Raw genomic sequence first — 25812 nt, 5'->3', positions numbered from 1 at the left:
AACAACTAAACTGGTTACAGACAAGCTGGCCTCTGCATACAATCCTTTTGTGTTGACACAGGTGCCATCGTAAAGACGTTCAGATAACAACTCTGTGATAAATGGTCTAGCATGACATATGCAACACTTTGGATGACTTTCGCCATGGCGGAGCAGGTCAATGTCTTAAGGCAAGTCAACTTTTCTTAGTGATGAATGCGATTTCCCCTGTTTATTTATCTAAGAGTGGTCTTCTCCTGTACTTTCTAAACGAGTTTAACGGCCTTCACTACTGCACCATCCATCCACGCATCTTTCTTCTCAAACATCAGCTTCTTACAATTCACGTGGCTTGGAAAATTGAGGAGCCATTAACTTCATGCATATGCCTTTTTCCTTAATTCCCCCAATGATATGCCATTTAGGTGATGCCATGTCACGACAAGATGACACAATAACTACATACTCATCGAATGGGATGCCCGAGTTTCGAAAAACATCTTAAAGCCTCTGTGAAAGGAACTCTGTTAGAAAGAATGTCATGTCTGCGAAACCGTAGAGGTATGAAAACCCCCAGAGGACTGATCTTCATTAGATAACCATGCTGTCCGGTTCGGGTCAGGCTTGATTGCATTTGTAGATAGAAGCAGTACTGGTGAGATTCTCATCTCTTATCTTTACTGTGTGTGTGTAGCTCTCAGAATTTCAGACCCTCCCTTCTCTCTTTCTCTCTCTCTCTGTCTCTCTCTCTCTCTCTTCAGTTTCTTTGTCACCTTCACACTTTTTCTGAACAATTTTTTTTCATCTTTTGTGTTCTCGTGTATGCTTCTCCTGTAATCTTCACATAAACCTTCTCCATGTTTCACATACCTGTTCCTCTCTCTCTGTCTTTCCCCAAGTTGCACATTTCATCATTCCTTACAACATGGAAAGCTCTGACTCAAAATTATGTTGCCTCTGTTTTATAAAATCAAAAAGACCAGAGGCAGTGTGTTACAGTGATTTTAGCACAGCTAAAGCGACATCGAGTGAGCTAAAGTAACATTATTTCATAGTGAAACAGCATTTAATGGGTAAAGAACATTGAGCAGGGACGTGATTTTATTCATTGGAAATCGAATGGACTGTCAAAATGTAAAAACAATAAAAGACCATCCCTGAAAATAAAAATAATACATTTCCATATATTGGAAGTGTTTACATTTTGCGATATTTGATAATGTATTTTTTACATTGACACGTATTATTTTAATATATTTTAAAATATTAACAATGTATTATTCTACATAATTTTAAAGGAAATATTTATATATTCTAATGTATTGACTCTTAAAATATATAATAATTTAAACACGCTAAGCACAGATTTGATGAAAAAACAAAAACCTAAAGTCATAAAAAATGTAGGCTTCTGTATTACACATAAAAAAGAATTACATGCAAACGATTACAAATAAAACACTTTATGTTTCTGAATTCTGAACGATCTACCATGCATAAAGAGCATAAAACAAGGTCAACCGACTTGAAAGTGCTCTTATTAGTTTCTCATTGTTAACATAGACAAGTAGCTAAAGATTGCCTGTTTTTAAAAGTTGCCTGTTTTGAGATAAGTTTACCCATTGTAAACTCTATAAAACACAAAAAACCGCTGCATAGCCTTAATTAGATATTCTACAGTATTGCTGCTTCGAGCCATGCAGCCTACACGCTGCGTGAGAGAGAGAAAGCGTGAGAGTGTGATATCTACTCCAATCATCAGACTACAAGTGCAACAGCAGCTCGAAATTAGCATTATTTTAGTTTAAACGATGTTATATTGTTACATCATCCCTCATTTGAATACTTGAACACCTGCCTCCACACCTGCATTATAATCATACACACACTGATCAGATGCTGCCAAGACTCTCTAATCACTCTCCCATTCTTCCCTTTATTCACTACCCAACTATTGTTCTCTCATGCTTTTACTTCGTGCTCTCACTTTCCTCGCCTGTGTTTTTAATTGATAACGCCGCTGTACATTTTGCACTTACAGGTTGGCACAGTCATAACAAATTCCCACGGTTTAGTTTCCAAACATTCACTGTTTGTCGTCCGCACAGGATCTGGTGGCCCACCCGTGCTGATAAACTAAAAGAGCTTTTTGGAGAAACACACCCATCACACGGGCTCCCACCCTGGCCGAGTGTCTGGTAGACCTCATGACGGCAAAGAGAGCGCTGATGTGGTTCAGAGGTCTTCGCCCCTCTCCAGAGGAACCTTGTTTCCAATCAGACACATCAAGAAGATGAGTTCAAGTAAACCAGCACTGAGATAATGGAAAACTGCGGGAGTCTTATTGATGTTATTGATGAGAGCCAAATTGTGTAGGCTTGTCTATGTCTGTGTGGGGTTGGGGGTGTATTTGGGGGATGGGAACCGGGAGCAGAATGTGTTACTCAGACGTTGTTCTTGTTATTCTGGTGTTTTTTCTGAGTTATTTTCTCTCAAAAAATTAGCGATGTGTGATTTTCAGTACAATGAGACTGCAAACTTTGGTGCAGACGGTTTCAGAGGCAATAGTATAAACATTATGTGGCCCAAACTTAACTTCCGGTAGACCTCTGCAAAGAATCTATAACTGTAGAGTAGTTTTAATTTCATTATTGTTATATTGTTATATTACAACCAAACAGAGAGCAAAAGAACTACGGGCCAGGCTTGTGTGTCCAATAAAACCATCTATCCTGATAAATCAGAGCACAATTTGAGATGTTGAGATTTTTTTCTCAAACCCTACTAAACACAACCTTTAAAGATTAAAATAAGCCTGCTGTAACATCAATCTCATCCTGAGGTCACATTCATGGCAGTCCAGGGTCAATGTTTGCCCATGAAGTCTACTGCACCTGTCCGGGTTACACACACAACCTCCCTCTCTCGCTCTCCCTTTCTCCTCGCCCTACCTCACACAGGAAACAGATTTAAACAACAGGAAATTTCTGCTTATTGCCGTGACATCTCCAGATAAGAGCGACGATCCCGGAGCGCCTATCTGTGCGTGTTTCTGTAGGCCAGACAGTGCCAGAACAAGAGACCCTGAAGGTTTGAGTCTTTGCTATCATGTGATCTCATCTCCTCAGGCAACTCTCCCACCGGGACTGACTGAGAACAACCAGGACATTGTTAAAGTGTCTCACTTACTTCACTCCTTATATGGTCATTCTACACCCCACAGTAAATTCTTACCATGCCTGTTACCCGCCTAATAATTTGTTAAAAACCTGATAGGTTTGATTCTAAAACCCGATTGGATGAGCCAAATTGGAATTTGAATGTAAATTAGCCAATCGATATCTTGGAATTTGAATAAACGCAATTATTTGTTGAATAACACAGCTTTGAATTTTAGATTAATATTGGATTCACTATTGTGCGAAAATTACACTTTAAGTACAAATAGAGTATTACAGTGATTTTATCACATTAAAATGGGGTTTTACCCTCAAGGAATTAAATCTGCTTTATTTTACGGAGGTCTTCATGTTTACTCACCCGTTTTGAAGATCTCATAGCGGATGGAAAACCCAGCTCCATGGGTCTCGTAGTCGGACACAAACTTAATGAAGAGCTGGTTCCCGGAGGAGACTACCGGAGAAGGGGCGATCTTCCCGCAATACTTCCCCACCAGTTGACCGCTCTCATCCACCCCGTCCCTCACTTCCACATAGTCATATCTGCAGAGAGACAGAGATGCTTTACTCTAAACTATTCATTAATAATTAACAACATTTATTTCACTTGAATGGTTTGTTTCATTGAACCAGTATAAAGAAAATCAATTCAATTAAAAAAGTGGTCCAAGACGTCCCTGCAAGACATTTTATGGTTTATTTGTTCACATGTTTACGTTAATGCTGCTGTAAATTACAAGGTTTCCAAATATGACTTCTATTACACAATATTTATTTAATAAGCACTTGGTTGTTTACGGTTCCAACACATCATTCGCCTCATAATTATATAGTCGAATGATTTACAAACACTTTGCAACTCAGTTTTGACTGAATCGGTAAAACAATCCCTTCACTGTGTATAATGGAGCGTGATGTGTGTGTGTGTTTAAGGGGTAAAAAGTGAAAGAGACACACAGACAGGAACATATCACTGACAGCAGATGGTGGTATTGTTAGTTGACTTTACATGACAGTTGTCAAGTACTGTAAGTGTCTTTGTGTGTTTGGGGACAGCAGATATAGCACATGTGTTGATTCCACACATGCATGCACGCTCCACTTCACCTCAAAATAGAATTTCAAGCCTAAAGCAATTGGCTTGTGCCGCCACATAATTGAGTCAGCGACAGTTCAGAAGACTGTTGCACACGCAGCGGCACGTGTGCACGCAAAACACACGCTCGCACACACACAAGTGCTAATCTAGTGTCTGTAATACTAGACGGGACTGGGTGGGTGGTCCTGCCACAGCTTGAAAATGACACAGAATAAAAATCCAGAGCTGAAGTAAATGGTAAAACACACAGATATGTGTTTGTACAGTACGTTCTGCATACTGATATAATACTGCTGAAATGGGGGAAGGCTCAGCGTGGAGTATGATTGACAGCGGGGTCTTGTTTCCATGGCGTTTAATCACCCCTGACACCCATAACTGTGAAAGCAGCATGAAGAGTGGAGCATCATGGGGTTCTGGAACAATCCATTATTTCGTTTCTAGGAATCTTTAGTGTGGCTTCACAAAAACTATAAGGGATGCACAACCAGAATCTCGCTTTTGCATAATTTGTTTTCGTGTTATTTTGAGAAGAGAACAAACACTCACATGTATTATAAAAATTTGCACTCTGCAACAGAAAGACCCCCCTGCCCTATAAAATGGTTCGTTCCACCTGCTTCACGTTACAGGGGGAAATGTGTGAAAATTTAACGAAGACGTTGAAATGTGTGTCAGCTCACGTCCAAGGGGGTAAGGGGTGGAGTAACAGTGGGGGTTTGTTGCATATGTATTCAGCGATATAAAGGTTGGTTTCTTTCTCACAGTTGGGGGTGGCATGATACTGTATGTGTGCGAAGGGACGGAATATGAGAAGCGTGCCATTCTCTGAAACTGGGTCCCCCGAGGGCCCGGTAATGTAGAGATGACTTCACCCGTGTCTCTCCGCTTGGCTGGTCTGATGGAGGAGCCTCAGAACTCCATCAGTCACAGCAGAAGAGAGTGTCACTGCTTTAATACCAAATACACACTGAAAACACATTTAAACTGACACATAAACCTAGAGGAACATTTTATTGCTCACAGGTTGCTCTTTTTATAGCGTGCAGAGTTCTCGCTAATGTTTCGTTTAAGTATCAACTTTGTGTTGGATGTTTCACCCGAAATTCCAAAGGGAAAATAAAAATCAGTCATTGCTGACATACAGTACGGATGTAAAAAAAAAATGAACACAGATCAGATACTTTAGTCTATCATTATTTATTCACCCTCATGTGGAACAAAACCTGTGTATGACTCTTTCTTCAGTGAAACACAAAAAACAATATTTTGATAAATGTCAAACGTTGTTTGGTTATCAACATTCTTCAAAATATCTTCTTTTGTATTCTGCAGAAGAAGAAAAGTCATTCAGGTTTGGATGAATTATCCCTTTAAAACAGCAGAGATTGTCCAGGCACGTCATAATCAATTTAATACAAACATTCAAACTTGCACAAATATACACTCTTGGCTGATCACATGACATTTGCCGACATATGACATCACTCTGTTTGGCTTGGGTTTGCTATTTTGCACTTATTGAATTTTTTTCTTTTTTTGCTCACCGTTCTGTTTTTCATTCCCTGCCCTTTTCCTCTCAAGGCCAGCTGTCGAAACAGCATTCCTGCACCCGCACAAACAAGCTCTGTTCTCCTTTTATCAGTCTAGGCAGGAGAACGGCGTCTTCCTTCAGCTCCATCATGGTACATTAACACAGGAATCCGGCCAATGCACTCACGCTTTTATTCGATGGCTTTACGGCCCGCCGGCTGTAAAAAGTGGCCATTGCCTTTTCAAACATCTCCTTTGTTTTGTGTCATCTTTCTGGCTTGACTTTCTTAAGTTGGGTCAATGGTACAAAGCACTGAGAGAGTGTTTTGTCAAGATAAGAGAAGACGAACGATTTCATTAGGGATGCTGATGATGAGCGTCAACATCTTTACTTTCGTGGGTTCGGATGTAAACCTCCACAATTCCCAACATTTAACTGTTCCTGCATTAACATCCTATGTCGGACAACATTTCTTTTGAAAAAACACACCCCTACCCTTATTCCTCCAAACTACCCCTAAATTCAGAGAATTGGTTCAATGATAAGAATCTTGTTGAGGCCGATTGCTGATCCTAAAACCAAACTTTAATAAAAAATGTAAGGTAAAGTTACCCGTCTTCATTACTTATCAGTTGATCTATATCATGGATTCTCATAAAAATGTACAGACAAGAAAACAGCGAACTAAACAATTGTAAAATTAACATGGATGACATGGCCCAGACAATGCAGTCTTAAAAAAAGAAACATGGTTGATATATATCGGCTTGCTCATGTTAAGCTAATGCAAGCATCCAAGAAAAATGTGTAGGTTGAATCAGAAACCAAATGCACACTTTACCCTTGAAAGAAATGTGCAAAACTCTCATTTATAAAGGCAAGGACTGAAAAGAGGTTTGGTGCAGCAATGTGTGAAGATCTCTGACAGCAGCATCCCAACTCAAAATGGTTCAGCTCTTTCTGTTTTGTTCTCTATTTCAGCTGGTAATTTCTCCCCGCTCTCTTGGCTTCCTACTGATACCTATAGACACACAAAGAAACGCACACACACCCTACTTTAAATCCCACCCAGGTAAACCAGAGCACATCCAAACCTTTGAAAAATTGATGCTGGCATTCTCCCACAGAAGACTTGGGGGAGGGTGAAGGTGGGACGTACGAATCAAATGTGTGTTATCAGATTGCAGAATTACACTCACTGTTGCACAAGCCTAGTCACAGCAGAGGTAACTTTATATCGCACTACAATCTCACCTCAAAACATCATTTTCTGCTCAGTCTCATAAAAACAGCAGGGAGATTTCTGCTTCTTGCATGTACAATCTTTGCATCTTGAGAAATTCCATGTTTCTGCCATTTTTTTGTCAGACGCTTGCATCCTAACACAGATAGACCTTGTAAAGCTTGTACAGTGGGAGGTATTAGAATAAGACGCAGATGCAGTAGTGTCCTTAAGGCTAGAGCAGCTCTCAAAAGAACGAAAGGCATCTTTATGCATACCAGCCACATTCCTGTTCATGTTTTTTAAAGACAACTTGGTACAAGCTACGAAAAAATCCAAAGCAGAGTTTCATCCCAACTGTTCAGGAAGCTCGATGGATTCTGAGCACCATTTTGGCCTCCCTAATCACCCGCAGGGCATTATGGGATTGACTTCGAAGACAATTTTAAATTCAGAGAATGACTTTCTCCTTGAGAGCGGAGACACCATGTGCGGAATGGGATTTGCTAATCTATTTCTTTGGGAACTCACGGGGGTCTGAGAGAACGGGAGATGGAGTTTGCCATTCACCGAGCAAACAGCGGGGAGCAGTTCTAAAATGGACTTTGGCCCCTGAAGCTATTAAGAGAGGTGTACTGCTACCTCATCAAGTACAGCGTCCTAATTTCTCAGACCAGACACCTCTGCACCTGCCCCAGGTCCTAAACCTCCTCCTCACTCCAGCCAGCATTCACCCACTTTATTTTATAGCCCCAGAAGAGACAGCGGACAGATTGTTTTTAATGTGTTACCTCGCTCTCTACCACACTTTTCTACCTGTGAACACTTCACATGTGCAAAATCTTTACCCTGCATGGCTGGACTAGTATCTGAAGTCTTGGAAGCTCCTTCACGCACTCAAACACACCATATAAATGGTGAAAATAGCCTGTCAATCCATAGGGGGAATTTAAAAAAGATGAATCTAATTCTCAGAGACCTTCGCTTCACTGACTTATATGTTGGCAGACAAGCCAGTCTGGAGGGACAATACCGTCCATGCACTGCAGATAGGTCAAATGGGAACGGTAGCTCCTATTCGCACGCCTTGGGTTACGACAATAACTAACAGGCCAACAATTTATCTTATACTCAGGGCATTGAGGAGTATATCCCCACCCGAAAAATCCTATCCCCATAAGCGGTCACAGAAAAAAAATACACCCACTGTAACGCCAATCTCTGCTATGATCTGCAATACAGCAGTTCTCTTCATCCACCACCAAAGGGAAAGATTGGCTTCGACGTGACCTTTTCGAAACAATTGCGCTTTGCTCAACTCTTCCTTTGAGATGGAGATGGCTGAGGGACATCCAAGAATCACTGTTCACAAGAAAGTTTAAGCAAGCAAAGCTGTAAATGCTTGTGGTACTCTGACCCAAACGGTGAGTGTTCGTGAAAAAACATCAACAACTGTCACTTACACGCCACATGCTGGACAAGGGTAACATTTCCACAAAGCAAGCTGAACTTTTTTTTGCTGTTTTAACAGCTCGAGCCTTTAGGGCACAAGGTAGCAGCCTAGCAGCTCACTCACACAAACTGTCTACAGCTCGCCACGGCATGTGACAAACATTAACCGAGCCTACTGTAAGGGGCTCCTGAAGCCGCGAGCTGCGTTTGGAATGATAATAACCTCGCCGCTGTCACTCAAAATGTTGGTTAGACAGAGCCGTAAAGAAGAAGTTGGGGTTTGGGTCCAATGCTACACTACTCCAGAGAACGAAAACACTCCCTGATGGAGTTAATAACTTACACGAGACTGTTGCAGCCTGTAGGGGGTGGAGCCATGACCTCGGGCTGTGGGTACAAAGTTGGCTATGAGTTTTCTGATAACCCTAAAACAGCTTGCGATCTTTTTTTGCAGGATGCTCTATTATAGAAGCTCAAAATTGGTTCTGTGAGCAACCAGCTGTTGAGAAGAGCATCCTTTATGTTTCTCAAGAGAAATTAAAATGGTTTATTTGATGAATAAGTGAATATGGAAACGGAAAGTCTATTTGTATCTGGTATGCGTTCACCGCAAATGAGCTTTGTCTTGTACATTTTTCACTGTTATATTTGCCAACATCAGAATAAAAGGAAAAAAGAGGTTCCGTAGAGATTGAACAGTGTTTGATGTGCCCAACCAAACCAAGGAAACCACCCGATGGCTCTTTCTTCTTAAACCCAAATGATTTCAGCAGCACTGTTTAGGGCTGATGAAGGGTGTGGACATGTCAAGCGGTTCAATACCTTTCAATTCCTTGAAACCAAATTGCACAGCTTCACTCTTTGCGTAAGAGTGACATATTTTTAGATGTTTATCAATTCTGAATGGGTGCGGCACAGGAGACCACGGCACACGCTTTCATAAACAGCAATTATGATTAACATTGATGGATTAAGTGTGTCCGCTTTCATTAGTGCTCCTAATTAGACAGTTTGAAGAGACACGGATTTCCAAAAATCACATGAATGAATTCCTGTATTTTGGCAGTTTCACTACGGACAAAAATATTCACTGTCCCAGTGAAATAAAACATTACAATGCCTATGTTTTTATGAAATGTTGCAGCGTTTATTGTCAACAGTTTGTCAATGTGGGTCATTCTCTTTTTAAAATGTGTGTGCCCTCATAATCTTTAGTTAAAATCTGAATATGCACTTCCGTCCTGTAAAGACTATCCATCTTAGATGACCTATATTAGACAGCTTGGGTGGAGCATCCGTTAACTCCTCCCCTTTAACTGTCAGTCTGCTGCCTGTTCCATTTCAAAATGAAACGGCTGTTTTATACATCCAATCAAATCGCAGAGAAAGACGTAAGCCACGCCCACTATTTTGTTCATTAAAATTCCATTTCACTCGGAAATGCGTCAAAATACGGAAGTAAAAATTTCGCAACTTCAGGTTCAGGGGGACTTTAAGCTCACCTTACTAATTGTTCACTTATTTTGGGAGTGTAGCAAAACACAAGAGCACATTGTACCATTACATTACGGTTCTTTACTACAATTTCCTGCTCACACCATCCATTATCCATTAAAGAAATTTCATCTAAAGCTTTACAGTTTTCAATTCGAGGAAAAGCACAAAGGCATATAAGTGCATAAATTGTCCTCATTTTAAATCTAACACCCTATTCCAATTGGTGGAAGGACCCAGTGTTATTAATTAGAGTTCTGCCCGGGGGGCAAAAACGGCTGATATGCATTTACTGATTAAGTGAATGTCGCTGCAGTCAACGAGCCGCAGCGTAGATCTCTCAAAAGCTACATGAGAGCGCCACGCTTCCTGCTAATGTAAAGAATCCCCAAATGATCTGATATAAACATAGCTGAGGGAGTTTGAGGAAGTTCTGTCATCAGCCGGCAGGGCAGGACGGATCTCTGTGAATCATCCACTGACAGGATATGATGAGGAACTGTACTAAACTGGTTTAACTTCACCTTAGAGATTTAGCCTCAATGTGGCGAGGACACGGAGAGGGAAATTGCTGCAAACCTGCAGTCATTTAAGAAGAGCTGACCAAGTTACGAGCTGGTACAGAGCCAAGAGGACTTATGCCTATAGCAATCTGAAGTTTAGGTGTTGGACTACAACCATGAAGCTTCCAAACATCATTAGCAAGACTGTTGTGAAATACTGAAGGCGAAAAAGATTGAATTCAACTAACAAGAAATCTGTGCATACTTTTGTTGTTTTTATACATCCATGCCTGTGTATTTAAAGGGATAGTTCACCCAAAAATTCTAATTCTGTCATCATTTTTTCGACTTCATGTCGTCCTGTATATGTATCTTTCTTCTGTGGAACACAATATAATTATTTTGAGAAATGTCACAGTGGTTTTGTGTCCATACAATAGAAGTCAATGGGTTATGTTGTTTGTTTACCAACGTTCTACAAAATATCTTCCTTTGTGTTCTAAATGAAAGAAAGTCATACAGATTTGGAATCACATGATAAATGTTAAAATATATATTATTAATTGTTGACATTAACAAGTGGTTAATGTATCTAAACATCAACAAGGTGTGTGGCGACAGTCATTTATTTAATGCCGTGAATTGGGTAAACCAACAAAATTCATTTACCAACCGAAAATGTATATAATTTCCATACATTTATACAATATTATATATATAATGTTAATAATTTTTATTAATAATACATTAATAATTGTATTGTGTTAACCTAAATATTAGTAAAAAGTAATGTTAATATAAATTTAATACAGTACGTTGGTACAATCATTTTGTATGGCCATGGCAATGGCAGGAAAACTCATTTTAATACATTTCGCTGTTTCATTTTGAAAATCATTTCAGTACTCTAAATACTTGGTCCTCAAACAACCCAAAGAAGTAACTGCTGATATTAAATCTTAATATAAATCGCGTCACATAATCACACATCTGTAATATATCTTTGCTATTGCTGTTCTGAGAAGAAACATACAAAGAACAAAAATAAAATCACTATGGTCCAAGAAAAGGACAATGGAAAAAGAAATTGCGCTTTAACGTGTATAAGGGACACTGGTCTTCATTCGGTCTGTGTCAGGGGCCCATTTCACTGGCCATTACTAAGAGAATAGCCACTATTTGTCCCGCCTTGACATCTGATAGGGGGTATTATTACTGAGACAGAGTGAACCGAGCCCTCTGAAGATGGCTCCGTGCTTAAGAAGATGAGAAGTCAAGGTATAAAAGAGGTGAATTGAGCTTCAGGGAAGAGGGTGGTCAAGTGAGGGCATAGGGCAGACGTATACCATCTTCCATTAAAAAAACAACCCTCAATGTCCTCCACCTAGCAGATGACATGTAAGACCTCACGCAGGTCTATAAATTGCTCTTATAATGAGGACTGGATTCTTGTACGTGCAGAGAAAACCAGGGTCAGCCTTGAGGTAATACCTTTAGCTACGCTAATTACAATACTAATTATTTACAGACATACTACAAAATCCCGCAGGCTGGAATGTCAGACCCGTGTCGCTAGTCAGACGGCAAATAGGAAAAGACAGGCTATAATTAAAAATGTATATCTATAGTGTTTGCGTTATTAAATAATCCAAAAATCCAATTTGGCACAGCCAGCATGAAGGGCAGGACATGACCAACTGACTGCATGCGCAGAGTTAAAGTCAAATGATGACTGCTCATGTACAGTATACAAGACAAAGACTGAACAGCATGTATGAAGAGAACAAGATCATTACTAACCTACACGGCTCATGTATTTACTCCAGGCTAATAGTGAGTAATGAACAGAATGCTAAGAGAGGTCAACAAGAGGTAAACCTGTGGGTGGCGTCCATGAGAAAGAGGAAGAGAGAAACAGAGAGAGAATGTGCTACAGTCCCTCAGGTCTATGTCCTGGGTCACTTAAAGGTCTTTTCATGCCTCGTGTGCATCACATTATTTCCCTCTAAGAAAAACAGCCCTTATAAGCGCACAAGGAGTAAATCAATTAACTTGCTTTTTTTGACGGTCTTGTCCCAATTTCACCCAGTCGTCTCCTCATCTGCCTCACAGAAAGCGGATGGAGGCAGGGAATTTATCCTTAGGGAATATCAATGTACAGCTAGACATTTTCCTCAACACCAAATTTAGAAACATTTACCGTTGGGGATCAGTTATAGGATGGTTAATGATGCAATGTCACATTTGGAGGAACATGAGCAAACTGTATTCCCAGAGGGATATTTCATCCAAAAAGGAAAACTGTATGACAATTTAAAACCTGTATGACTTTCTTACGTCTGCAAATCACAAAATACTATATTTTGAAGAATGTTGGTAACTGAACCACGGTGGTATCCATTCACCTCTATTGTATGGACACAAAACCAATGCAGGTCAATGGGTACCTCAGTGGTTCGGTTACCAACGTTCTTCAAAATGTCTTCTTTAGTCATAAAGGTTTGAAATGACAAAGGGCGTGTAAATGGTGACAGAACTTTCATTTTTGGGTGAACTTAAGCTTGGCCAAGCTCCATCTTCACTGGTAACAAATTAATCTTTCTCTCTCACACACATAAACACACACATCCTTCAGATACCGATTTCCCATTACGGTTGAGGAAGGAGGTGAACAAAAGAAAACTCTTAGCTCTGTAAATTCTCCCACATTTGTTTCAACGTCTGAGCATGTGATGAATTGCCTCTTTCTTTGTGTGTCCTGTTCATTATCGGTTATGTTCTCTCTTTATCTCCTATTTCCCGACCGTTCTCTTCGAAAGGGGAATGCTGCTTCTGAAATCACACACTCTTAGTAAGCACACGCTGAGAGAACCATGTGGCGTGTTGTTGTTCTTCCGTTGCATTCTGCCATAGGCCAGGAAATGTGTATGCGTGTGTTTTTTCATTGTGTGGTGTCTTGTAGAGCGACAGTTTGATCTAAGTGCCCACGATGCCAGAGTTTGGAGGGCAAACTGACCTCTCCATTCACAAACTCACACCGACTCTGCCAACTTGGAAACCTCGCCAAAGATAATTAGCTATGTCTGCGTGCCGCGACCAGAAGACATGCTGGAAATTGGAGAACAGGATGGGAGAGGAGGGACTAGCAGACTCATCAAGGCTTCGTTACGAGACCGCTAACCTCCCACCGAGGGGTTAATTTAAAAACAGGTCAGTTTGCGGCTTTGTGACATGTGTTCTTTAATGGCAAATTACTGTGTGAGAAAAATACCACCTTCGCACACAAACAACTTACATACAACGATCACCAATCCGCTGAAAGACGGGACCAAAAGCAAACAAAACGGGCGGCGAGCGACGTGCAAACTGCCTCAGCTCAATCAGAGAACCCCTGCCCCATTCATCAATGTCTCTTTGCAGCCATCAAACTCCCTACCAGCACTGTCGAGGAGAAGACGTAGATGGACGGCCCTCGATTACGCTCTAACCGGAGGGAGGGAGCGTGTGAGATGAAAGTTAAGTTCTCAAAACAAAATCCCACTACCTAATTTACCTCAAATTCTTAAAAAATACAGCCTGAAAAACTCACTTTGCCATCCTAGCGTGGGGCCCAAGTGGAGCTGAACCATGTCTTACCCAAATCCCTATCCAACCAGTCCCTTAAGCTCAGAGCGGTACGAGCTGAACCATAGCTGGGCAGGAACCCCATCAATCAAAAATAAAGGGCCATTTGCGGCTCTGGCAGCAAACTAAACAAGGCCAGCATGTGCAGACATGGTGCATTAGCTCTCCAACAGGACCACATCAATTAAAGCTTAGACCTGTGTGATGTTCTCCAGGGGAGCTTAAAAATCCAGGTTGTCTTGAAGCAGATATTTAACTTTTTCTGTAGAGACCTTCATCCATTGGTTCCTTGGCCGTGGTCATTTCTCTTCATTGACTATTTCTGTCAGTTGTTCTTGTAAAATTCCAGGTTAGGGGCTCTCTTGACCTGTTTCTAATGAGGTTGATCTAAACACACTAAATTTATGTTCCTTTGCATTCTTTTATCGAATTCAAGTTCAAACATGTAAAACTTGTTTTATTAAAGACCCAATTAAAGGCCACAGTTTTATTACCTGTGCTGATGTATTTCCAGTATTTGCTGCATGGTTTGTTGCTTGCTATTGCTACAGAGAAGTAGACTTTTGTTATCATTTTAGAGATCTCTTTAAAGCTAACAGAAGTCACAGGGTCATGAATAAAAGGAATGGAAAATTGATATCAGAGTTAAATACAGATCTTAATCCAGTGATGAGATTAGCTACTTGTTCTTTAATCTTTTAATTTGTAAGAACATCAGAGGTGGAACAAAAGAAATATAAGCAACAGGATTTTCTCAGCTCCTACTGCTCACAGCGAAGACCAGAAACTTCCATATTGGGAAGCTTATTATGACTGGAAAGTTAAGGAGGCTTTTGCCAAATTCTCTCCAACTCTTCTCTTTCGTCATTATTTTGTCAGCAAGGGACGTTTGCTAATGTCAAAAGTAAAAAAGGAAGAAGTTTGCTACTCATCCACTTATTGATTTTGCTGATTCCCTTTCTTGAAACCTCCTCCTTTTTGTCTACTCACTTTCTAACACTCTCTCCCTCTTCTTTTACACGTCTGTACTTCATCACTCTCTCCTTCCCTCACAGATAGGCTCACGCTGAGTGGCGAAGTGCCTGGTCTTTCCGAGAGAGAGAGACAGAGAGCGAGAGAACGAGGAGAACATGAATCAAACCGGTGACAGAACAGCGGGGAGGACGGCAGATGTCACGGAGAGAGAGCTTTTCAATCAGCCTGTCCTTCCAAGACGCGGGCCAAGGTGAAGCGCTTTAGTGGTGGAAAACCCCTCAACCCAACACACGCACACACATGTGGAACGATGCACTCCGCTTTCATCCCCCTCATTAAGCAGACTCCTTTAAGACCTCCAGTTCCTCAGTGTCATACGAAAGGTTACAGGGTCGGGGGGAAATGAGGTGTTGAAATGCATGCCAAACAGTGAGACGGGAATGACCAAGAGAAAAACAAACTTAAAATATCTTTGAAATGAAGCAATTTTTAAGAGTTATAATAAACTAATGTGAATAACAGATAATGTGGTAGGGAAAGAATTTGAGTCAAACGTCTGTTTCCTTTTGACTTCTGAGCAAAGTTTGTGACATTATAGAGAAATCCTTTGAAAGGAGACTGAGACTTAAGCAAGTCCTTTTTTAAGCTTGTTGCCGACTAGAAGAAACAACTTTTACTAAAGAGATCTTGATGGTCCCACATGAGTGGTTGGGCCAACATTGCAACATCGGTTGGTCAGGATGGTTAGACAAACAGAGCAATATTTTGATAGCACCACAAAGCCACACTGTTTATACTTTCAACGCTGAAAAATTACCTTTAACTACAGCTCAGCTTAGTTTTACCATCTCCTCTCCTTGACTATACACATAGCCTATGTGGCCACTTATGTGTCTGTTTTCCAATATTTACGTCTCGTTCCCCATCTGGACTGTCTTTAGTAACGCCACCGTATGACAGCTGCTGCCTCTTTTCCTCTGTACCCAGAATTCTGTGCACCACCAGAACAAATATAATTTACAAGCAGTCAAGGGACAAGAAACAACCTCCAAACACTGCAAAACTGCTCAGAGTAGTAGCTGATGTCTCAGTCTGCTTTCTTTCCCCACTACAACACAAACCACATCAACCGTACGGTATCCCAAAAAACTGAACCTTCTTGAGAAGAAACAGGAGTACACCTGTTTTATTGTTGCAGAATCAGGAAGAACCCTCTGTCTCTTATCAACAGCTTACGGATGGCCAGGGTCGGATGGTCAGCGCTTCTTTGATCTGTGATGCCTCCCTGAGAATAGACGGCCGAGCGCGTGTTTTTTAACTGGGGTCATAAGTATTAAAAACAATATCTGTCACCCAAATCCTCCTCTACCGTCCAGAGGTCAAAGCATTCCCTGCCTTTAAAACCTCTCGTCGGGTGAGGATGAAAGGAGATGCATGCCATTCCAAACTTCTTTAGTTTTCCCCTCCGTGACAACCGCTGATGAATGTTCATGCCGTCCTGCTCTTTCACTGTTTACTTGTGCTGTGGAGTTGCAGTGAGGGCCACGCTAAAGTCAGGGAGAGTTACGGCTGTTCCCAGCACGGCAAGGTTAGTTCTCAGCAGGGTATTGGAGACCCATGTGGCCCCTGCTTCACACAAAACATGAAACCGAGACCCTGCGTGAGTTAAAGGAGCCGTTTTGATATTTAAATACCATACACAAAACAATACTGATCTACCCTCTTCCTTTCATTTCTCGGGATCTGCTGTTGATTCACCTCAACAGCAGGGGATCTGAGCAACTGTATATCTATATGAAATGCACCTTACGCTTCTTTATAAAACAAGTCTTAAGTGAATCAAAGGCATCTGCCGTAAGTGTCTCCGTGACTAATCAGCTTTGTCCTCGTCTCCGAGCAACACAGACACAGGATGTGCGGTTTGTGTGTGGAGCCAAGAGTGTATTTGTTTGCTCTGCATGATATGTGCTGCGTTGCTGACCCAGCAGGGCGGCGCTGAAGGTTGGTCACTATGAGGAGGAAAAACTGTGTGTTTAAGGCTTAGGGTTTCTGCGGAGACACAGGGGGCGAGCAAGACACCAGGGGCCTTTTCGTGACCTTTCTTGCAACCACAATGGAATATTCTTAAGCAAGAATTCTCAGAATATTTGCCATCTGGGTTAAAGCAACCTGTTTGAAGCAAACAGACATTTTCATGCATTCTCAGGCAAAGTTCAGAAGGTACGACTTTAAACGGTAATGCGGAATGATTCTTATCTGTCGCTTGCTTTTTTCACCTCAAGGCAGGAATCTGACAATTGGAAGGAAATGTTTCCAGTATTTGTTTGGTCAGCGAATCGTGGAGCATCAATGATTCATAGTGCCGTCAAGGGGGGGGGCTCTGACGCAACACAGGATACATACACAAACAGATACACGATGACCTCACTCAAGTCCATCAGCTTTAATGATACCAAACTATACGAACAACAAAGCAATGGTTTTTGCATTCAAACCGAGCCGTTCTAAAAACATTGAGAATCCAATATTTCTTTACACATTGCTGTTTCTTGTTATTATAATTAAACTAGCTAGCCATAAAAATGCCACCAAGTAGCGTAAACTAAGCAAGCTGTTGTTCTCCCATGAAAGAAGTGTACTTGAATGAAGAATCTTATCATAGGTGCGTAATGCTGAGAATAAAACACATCTGATGCGTTATCATGGCACATTTGTAATTCGTAAGTATGATTTGACACGTTTGAACAAAACCGAGTTGTGTATCTAAAATAATCTAAATTGACATACTTAAATTATCATACAAAAAACAATAATCCGCTTCATTCCTTGTCACTTCACCCAAGCAAAAGCTAAACATTGCTGACACATGAAGTTGACTCCGATCGGCCGGTTGTTTTTTGTCACCGGCCGACACAATACATTACTTGTTTGCTTTGTTGATAACAGACATGTTATGCCGGGCATGTGCGTTCCATTTGCTGCTAATTAGATTGCAAGCGGTGCAGTGAAGCGTGTGTTGTAGCTTCCCTCCCTCGGCAGTCCATCTGATAAAGAAGCCATTTCGATCATCAACAGTTTCCATTATGCAAGAAGACCATAATGTGTGTCCAGCTGAATCTTGGAGTCAAGAAAACACCCCCTAATCTGCAGAAACCAGATCCACCAAACAGATGTCTATCTGGTCTCCAAATTGAATTAGCCATTAGGGGGGCTGCTTGGGAAGTTCATCTCTGTCGCTCATAACTTTTGGCCAATCACGAGAGAAAAGAAAATCGACTTTGAATTGTTTGAATGGCTGTTCTCCACAGTCATTTAAAATGATAGCTTGAAGTGGAGAGATTACAGAGTGGAACGCTGGAGGAGGGAATACAACCGCAGCACGTTTTGAGATTGTTCAAACGTAGATGACGTCTCTCAGAGAAAACTCAGCGATGAGCGTTTCTTCAAGTTAGCTCTTAGCATAGCTTGTTCTGCTGTTTTATGAACCGTGACCACATGCCTGGTCAAAATGAGTCATAAAAGGTGGGCTTTATATACCACAATGGAGAAATATGGAGAATTAAGAGGAAACTGTGAAAATCATTACAGTTTGATGAAAGATTACAAAGACTTCTTATTTTTTTTTTACAATTTGCGCCACACTAAGCCATAGTGCACAATCGACCAGAAAATGAAAATGTCTGGCACACTTTAAAAAGCCCATGTTCAAAGTCATCTGTATCCACTGACCGCCTCAGGAGCTAAAATGTGCAATTCTTTAACTTGGCTTGTTCGAACACAAGAAAACCATTGCTTGATAATTTCATTATGTCCTCACCATGTGTCTATCCACACTCCATTCCCTCTCAGTATCCTCTGGTCAAAGTGCGCGCATGTGTGTGTGTTTCTAACAGGACGGGGGTCTGATTATTTCTGGGCAGCGAAACCTGAACTCTCAAAAGAGACGGACCCCCTACGAGCAGACAGTGCAGGGTCATCTGGGGCCATAAATCGCTGTTGGTTTACAGGGCCGTAAAAAGGTAAAGATCCTGATAAACGGTGCCATTAATACGAGACGTTCGGCGAACACAAAGAGCTCCAGGCGGAAGACTATCTGGGTGGAGGGGATACAGTAACAGAGCCGGCCGCACTCTGACAGTACAATGATGTTTCTCAGACCTGCCAGGACAAACAAAGGAAACAGACGGAAAGAGAAAGAGAGAGAGGGCGAGGGAGAATGGCACATACTGGAAACAGCCTACACACCAAACCACATGTCAACTGTTGAATCATGATGTAATATGAATACCATCACGTCAAAAAAAACTCCAGCACTTAAGTGTAAATAAAAACATTTTTAAGTCCTTTTATACACATTTACAGAAACAACACAATGTTGTTTTTATTCTAAATGACATTTCTTCAGCTCAATTGTTAAACCACCTTAACAGCGCAAAGGCTGTGGGTTTTATTCCCGGGCAACACATCCTGATAAAATGTATAGCTTAAATGCACTGAAGTCGCTTTGGATAATGTGATGCCATGCACACTACTCGGAGTAAGCGCACCTGAGACCCTTAGCTTAAAAAGAGCCGGATGTCTTGAACATTCTCTTTGAGGGCCAGCAGGTGGCGCACCTCCACACCGAATATTACCAGCGAATACTCACTTGCACTCCCGGTCCTCGAGGTCAAAGTGCGGGTTGAAGTTGATCAGAATCCTCTGGTTCGGTTCTGGCGCTGTAATCACCCATATGCATTTTTGAGACGGGTAGTAAGACTGCGGGTAACCGGGTGAGGTGAGGTAATTTGCTTTACTTATTCTTATATTATCCCCACATTTGTCTGAAAGAAAAGAGAAATATAATCACATCAGTTGTTTGCAAATAAACCATACCAACATGATCCAGGCCATATGATAATGCACGCAGATAAAGTGACTAAATATAACCAAATAGTTCAAATGAGTTTAAACAGAGTTAAATGTTTTTGATGTAGTTGCAAAGAACCAAATACACTTTGTATTTAATGTGACATTAAAGGAAATAGGCTTTAGTTTGGCATCAAAAATATTTCTTTCAAAAATGTTTCCTTAAACAGAAATCTCAGAACTTTGACCAATTTCTTAACTCTAAATAAGGGTTGATACTTTCACCTACATGATCTGCCTGGACAGCATGACCTTTAATTCTCTTTAATAATTGTATTTTATTTGCTGTATAATGTATATACTCCACAGCTGATCATTTTATAACAATTGTCAACAACAATAAAGCTTGAGGAGTAAGACATGGCGCAGTATGTGTTTGCATAACAACCAGACTTAGTGTTTTTGTTGAATAAATGATAGTACAGTCTTACACAATAGAGGCAAACTATTTAAAGATAAGTAGTATAAGTTAATACTATAGGAATTATATAAAAACATCTCAAGATATTTCTATTAACATCATCTCAATAGATCTAATTCCTCATTTTTGTATCAGTGCAGTCTATTCAAATGTAATGGCATTTAAGTAATGCTATCTTTCAGTTTATTTCCTAATACATTTTAGAGACTTTGTGGTGAGGTTAAAATTGATGAAATGCTAAGATGGAACACAATGACGAATCACAATATGAATGTTATATTCTCCAAAGCTCAGACTTAGGGTTATGGTACATTTGAATCATTATTTTAATTTATGAATGCATTGGGCGCCGTTAGCTACATTATTTATCTGTCCATGTGCTTTTCGGTGACTTTGAGAATCACTTGGCGTTCAAATCTTCGTGCAAGTGACTCCATGAAATAAAGTTCGTAATTCCTTTTTGACAAATTGTTGTGAATATACATAAGTTGCATCGAACAATATAAAACAAACAAATACAAAACGTATAAGCACTATAAATTCAAAATGACACTAAGTGTAACATATATTACCGTAATATTATTATGAAGGACATTTTACACGAGGTAAACCGAAAAGAGTAAAATCATATACAGAATAATATTGTAATACAACTGGATTGTGTATATTAAAGTATTTGACCGAGGTTATAGTTGACGAGACAACGTGCACTTTGGGCGTCAGCATTAGGCAAACATAAAACTTTATTGCCACTTTATTATTAGTTTATAATAACTTTAATTAATAACCTATTCAATTACAATATAATGCTTTATCGTTAAGTAAATGAACGTGAAAATCTAGGAATTGTGTTGCTTTAACTAACTATTTGGAACCACAATCAATCCTAGAAGTCTTTGTAATATAATAATGCTTTCAAATGTTATTAAGGGAAATTATTAAAAAGCGTGAAGAATATCTGAAATTACCCCACGATCAGCGCGCAACAATGATAGTACAGTATAAATTGATTTAATATAACCAAATTAGTATCAGCGTAGGCACAATAGGTTTGACTGACAAGCTAGCGTTAGAAAACACTCTGCAGGTGAGCGCAGGTGAACGGTCTAAAAGTCTAAAACCCTCATCGATAGATTTTCTCCAGCTAAAGCGAAAAGACATATTTTCTTAGAAAGCCCACAGTGATTTATTTTCAGTTAACACTCACCATTTTTTAAAGCATTGGCGATGAGAAAGATTCCCGTAAAAAGGAGCAACACTAATCCACAATGCATCCTCGACTCCTAGAGTTCAGGGTCTTAAAAAATAATCAGAAATTGAAAAAGGAAGAAAAAAGAAAATCCTTAAGTGATCGTGTATGGATAAATCCTTCCGAAGGTCTCTCGTTTGAAAGGAAGGAAACCAAAAGAACGCGTAAAAAGGATCGTTGGAGAAATGTTGGATTCTGTGCGTCTTCAGGTCGCATGCATCCTGCCATTCAGCTCTGGTTTCCTCTGCTTTCTGCCAGACGCGGTCCTCTCTCCTTTGCCATTTCCTTCAGCCTGTTAAAGAATGACTGAAAAACGTTGCGGCTCCTCAAAATAGACGACCAAACTGGCGTAATCCCGTGCGTACAGTGAGCAAGAGAGATGGAGCGCAGATCGTTTGTGTACTTAAGCTAAAAGTGGCTTGGATAAGCGAATGAGCCTCCGCGTAGTAACCGGCGTTCTGCTTAGTCTCAAAATCTGAGTAAGAAACACAAACATCTGGCGATTGGCTTTGCCATAACAGCGTCTTAAACAAGGGATACACCCCCTAAATTACAATCGCTTCTCTTCTTCCCAGAGTTTGTTGCGCTGTCTCACTGCCCGTGTGCCAGACGCGCAGGGGATTCTCATTGGTTTGATTACACATATGCAAAACCCGACCTATATGGAGCCCAACCTCTTCTATAAAAAGGACCAGAGACCTTGCGCTCGCTTTGAGACACTGTTCAACCCTCACTCACCTCAAACCTGCGTTATCGGTGGACGGGTCGTATGGTTGCGCTCTTTATGAAGTTAAACCACAACGGTTGATAGTTAACTTGCTTATCAATATAACTAGCATTTACAATAAGCAACCATTCATGTGAATAACAACAACTACAATTCAGCATTGCTCTGACTTCTTTCAGGAGACATTTATAGGATTTGCATATGGTAACACGTGAATATTAATTTTGAATCCGGAATTGCAGCGAATATGGTACAAGATTATTCATCAGGGAATGAATAAAGGCTTCAGCCCAAACAATAGTTAACAATGATATTATATATACAAATGTTTGTCACGCTGAACTCTATTGCAGCCATGCTTCTGTCCTTTCAATAAATTATGCCTTTTAATGCGTATTCCATCCATAAATACAAATAGGAAATTTACCCAAGAGGATCCACAGTTTGCGCAGAACGCAGCGCGGGGAACAACACACCATGGATAGATAAGTTAGTCTTAAAGGAACATATCGATTTAGCTATTTCGTGCGCAACGGCGTCTACATTTTGCCAAATGAATGTCTGATTCCGATCTGAAAGGACCAACAATAAACACTTGCCTACGAGCTGTCAAACCAGTTTGCTAAATAGTATCCAGCATAGTACGATCCTGTGCGCGCGCGGTTGCTAAACCCGTTATTTTCTGCCTTAATACAGTCCCCCAAATTCGTGAAATCACACACAGCACGGATCGCCTCTCCCTCGCCAAAGAAGAGTCAGTCTTTCTCATCTCCTTGTATATCCTGTATGTTTGGCTCTGCTCTGCTTTGCGCCACAACAACCATCCACCGCCGACCTGGAGCTCTGAAAGCCCCGGTGCTTTCATACAACAACCCAGTCTGGCTGCAAGCGTCAAGGAACGTGGATTCGCCGATGCAGTTATTCAGAGGGGTCGAAATCAAGAGACGGTAACGAAGAGAATGAACAGTTTCATTCTGAAGGCGTCAGAAGTTTTGCGCTACGCTGCGCGGCTCTGCTAGAGCGCAGCCGAAAACCGGAGTCCTTCCAGAATATCTTCCTCCCCTGCTTCGCGAGGCTGCCCGGCAAACTGACTCCCATACACCATACAAACACATTGTATACTGTATCAAGATTTTAATTCACATTGTGATTATTTAAATCATTCAATTGTTTACAAGTACCGTATGCCATATAGACTAACAAATCATACCTTATACCGGTAAATATAATTTATTACAAAATAAACTAATCCTTCATATATTTTCTTTTCTGTTGGTACCGTTATTTGAGGAAAAGTGCATCGCAGTGGACAACATTGCCAGCTGACGCTATTCAGCAGTGTTTTCACGTATTACTGTAAATCAGAGAGAGAATGAACTTGGGATGGTCAGGTCCAGTCTTTGCCAACTGTCGACCTGATATTTGCTGGCGAGCTCACATCTTTCTGTGACTGACAGGTCAATTTAAACATGTGTTTGCCGAGCCGATTAAATTGCATAAATGCTAAATGTATCCAATGTGATTTAACAGAACCAAATTCTCCACTAGGTAAACTCAATGAAATCAAATTTCCCAAACGCTTGGAAATATTCTCACGAAATATGCGATGCTTTGTTACGCGCATTCTTAGCGCTCCGGGGCTAGTGTTCTCACATTTGTGAAGTCTGTGAGACATGCCTATCTGACGGCCCCCAACCGTCAGACTATAACACATAAGCGGGCTTCACTGAATGTAATGACTCGCTGAGGGTAACTGCTGAACAACGTCTCAACTATGCGCTTTGTCTCCGCGCTGCGCTGTCCGACAGAGGACAGACACATGCAACGCTCCGTCCTGAGGCGAAATATCCAAAGTACTACTGGAAAGGGTTTAGCTCATGAAAATGAATTAGGTCACGCTGACGTTGCTTGGTAACCGTTCTGGGCGTCCAATCACGTAACCTAATTAATAATTATGAAATGCCACCTTCACCACAGTGAGATTCAGAATGTAGCCTGCGGAATAAAACGCAAGCGCACTGCATACTGCGAAGACAGCAATAAATGTGCATTGGACAGTTCCTTGCCTGGTACCTAATTAACAATACAAATTACGCACCTAGCACTCATTCTGCTGTTTTTTTTTACAAAAAGTGAGTTTCAGTTGTGTTAAATATATTTTAAAGTTAGGGGGAAAAAAATCTGTTTTAAATTAAAGTTAATATTGGAGGTTATCAATTCGCTGAGGAAAAGGTTAAATCAAGGGACACGATATTTATTAAAGGACTAGTTCACCTTCAAAATGAAAAATCTGTCATCATTTACTCACCCTGATGTCATTTTAAACCTGTGTGATTTTCTTTTTTTCTGAAAAACACAATACAAAATAAAAACCACAATACAAAATAAAAAACAATATATTTAGAAAATTTTGGTGATCATAAACCGTTGGTCCCCATTGACGTCTCTTGTATGGACACAAAACCAAAGCAAGTCAATGGGGACCAACGGTTTTTCTGTTACCAACATTTTTCTAAATATCTTTTTTGGTGTTTTGAAGAAGATAGAAAGTCATACAGGTTTGAAATGACAAAGGGCGTAAATTATCACAGAATTTAATTTTTTAAGGTTAACTATTCCTTTAAGTATTCCTTTGTGTATAGACCTCTTCGGATGACATAAAGAAAGATGAACTTAAAGCTGGATCAAAACGTTAAACAAATATCTTTAAGATTTAATTATATATGTAGGATCAAAAACAATGAAATTAAAAACAGAAACCGGAAGTGCTGCTGGGCCAGTGTTGCAAAGTGGCCTATACAGTAGCTTACTGCATAAATACTATGAGCACTTTGGTAGTATGTCGTTCCAAATAAAAACAAGGTCCTCACCTTAAAAAGTTAACTTTCTTAATTAGGTTTACATATAATTGAAGCTAACTCAAATGAACAATATCAGCACGTATTTAAAAGAATAAAAGAATAAAAGAAGCACACGGTGCACTTAGGGTACCGTGAGAGGGTTTTATTGATCAGATGTAAATGTAGGCTATTGTATGAGGCAAACAGAAAATTGCTTATCTTGTTTTTCCTTCCTAAAACAATTTTATTCTTGGTCGATGTTTGGCAGGAGCCGACCTCACTGGTTACGCATCACAAAGATCACATGTGGCCACATTGTTTTGTTTTACAGAAGGGAAGTGTAAATGCATTGCTCAGCATATGCTAATCAGTTACCACTGAAGGGAACCCAGATCTTATAAACAAATCAACCTCCATTGTGATTATGTCAGGGTCATATTGACTGGTTTGTAAAGCAGATCCTAGCAGAAACCAAACAAGCATTTGAGTATGAAAAAATGTGTAAAGATATCCATTCAGAATGTCTAAAATGAAAATCAAGCAAAGCACTTCAATTTAAACATCGCAAGGCCTCACATGTTTCTTATTCACCCCATCGGTTTATTA

General features: G+C 40.4%; 1 protein-coding gene across 2 annotated transcripts in view; it reads right to left on the bottom strand.

The window, feature by feature from the left end:
* The window catches only part of nrp1a (neuropilin 1a), a 60284-nt gene extending 37627 nt beyond the window's left edge, over positions 1–22657 (bottom strand). Inside the window, exons 1-3 of one of the 2 annotated variants that reach the window (XM_056738112.1) lie at positions 21598–22657; positions 19710–19884; positions 3520–3701 (exon numbers count right to left, since the gene is read on the bottom strand). In XM_056738112.1, the coding sequence (XP_056594090.1) occupies positions 3520–3701; positions 19710–19884; positions 21598–21664 (424 nt within the window). In that variant the 5' untranslated portion in view covers positions 21665–22657. The remainder of the gene's footprint in view (positions 1–3519; positions 3702–19709; positions 19885–21597) is intronic. The other variant, XM_056738113.1, reaches the window with a different exon arrangement.
* Between the last annotated feature and the right edge of the window lie 3155 nt (positions 22658–25812).

The sequence above is a fragment of the Triplophysa dalaica genome, chromosome 23 (assembly GCF_015846415.1).
Source record: "Triplophysa dalaica isolate WHDGS20190420 chromosome 23, ASM1584641v1, whole genome shotgun sequence".
In the NCBI taxonomy this organism is placed as follows: Eukaryota; Metazoa; Chordata; class Actinopteri; order Cypriniformes; family Nemacheilidae; genus Triplophysa; species Triplophysa dalaica.
This window is presented reverse-complemented; position numbering and strand designations above follow the sequence as displayed.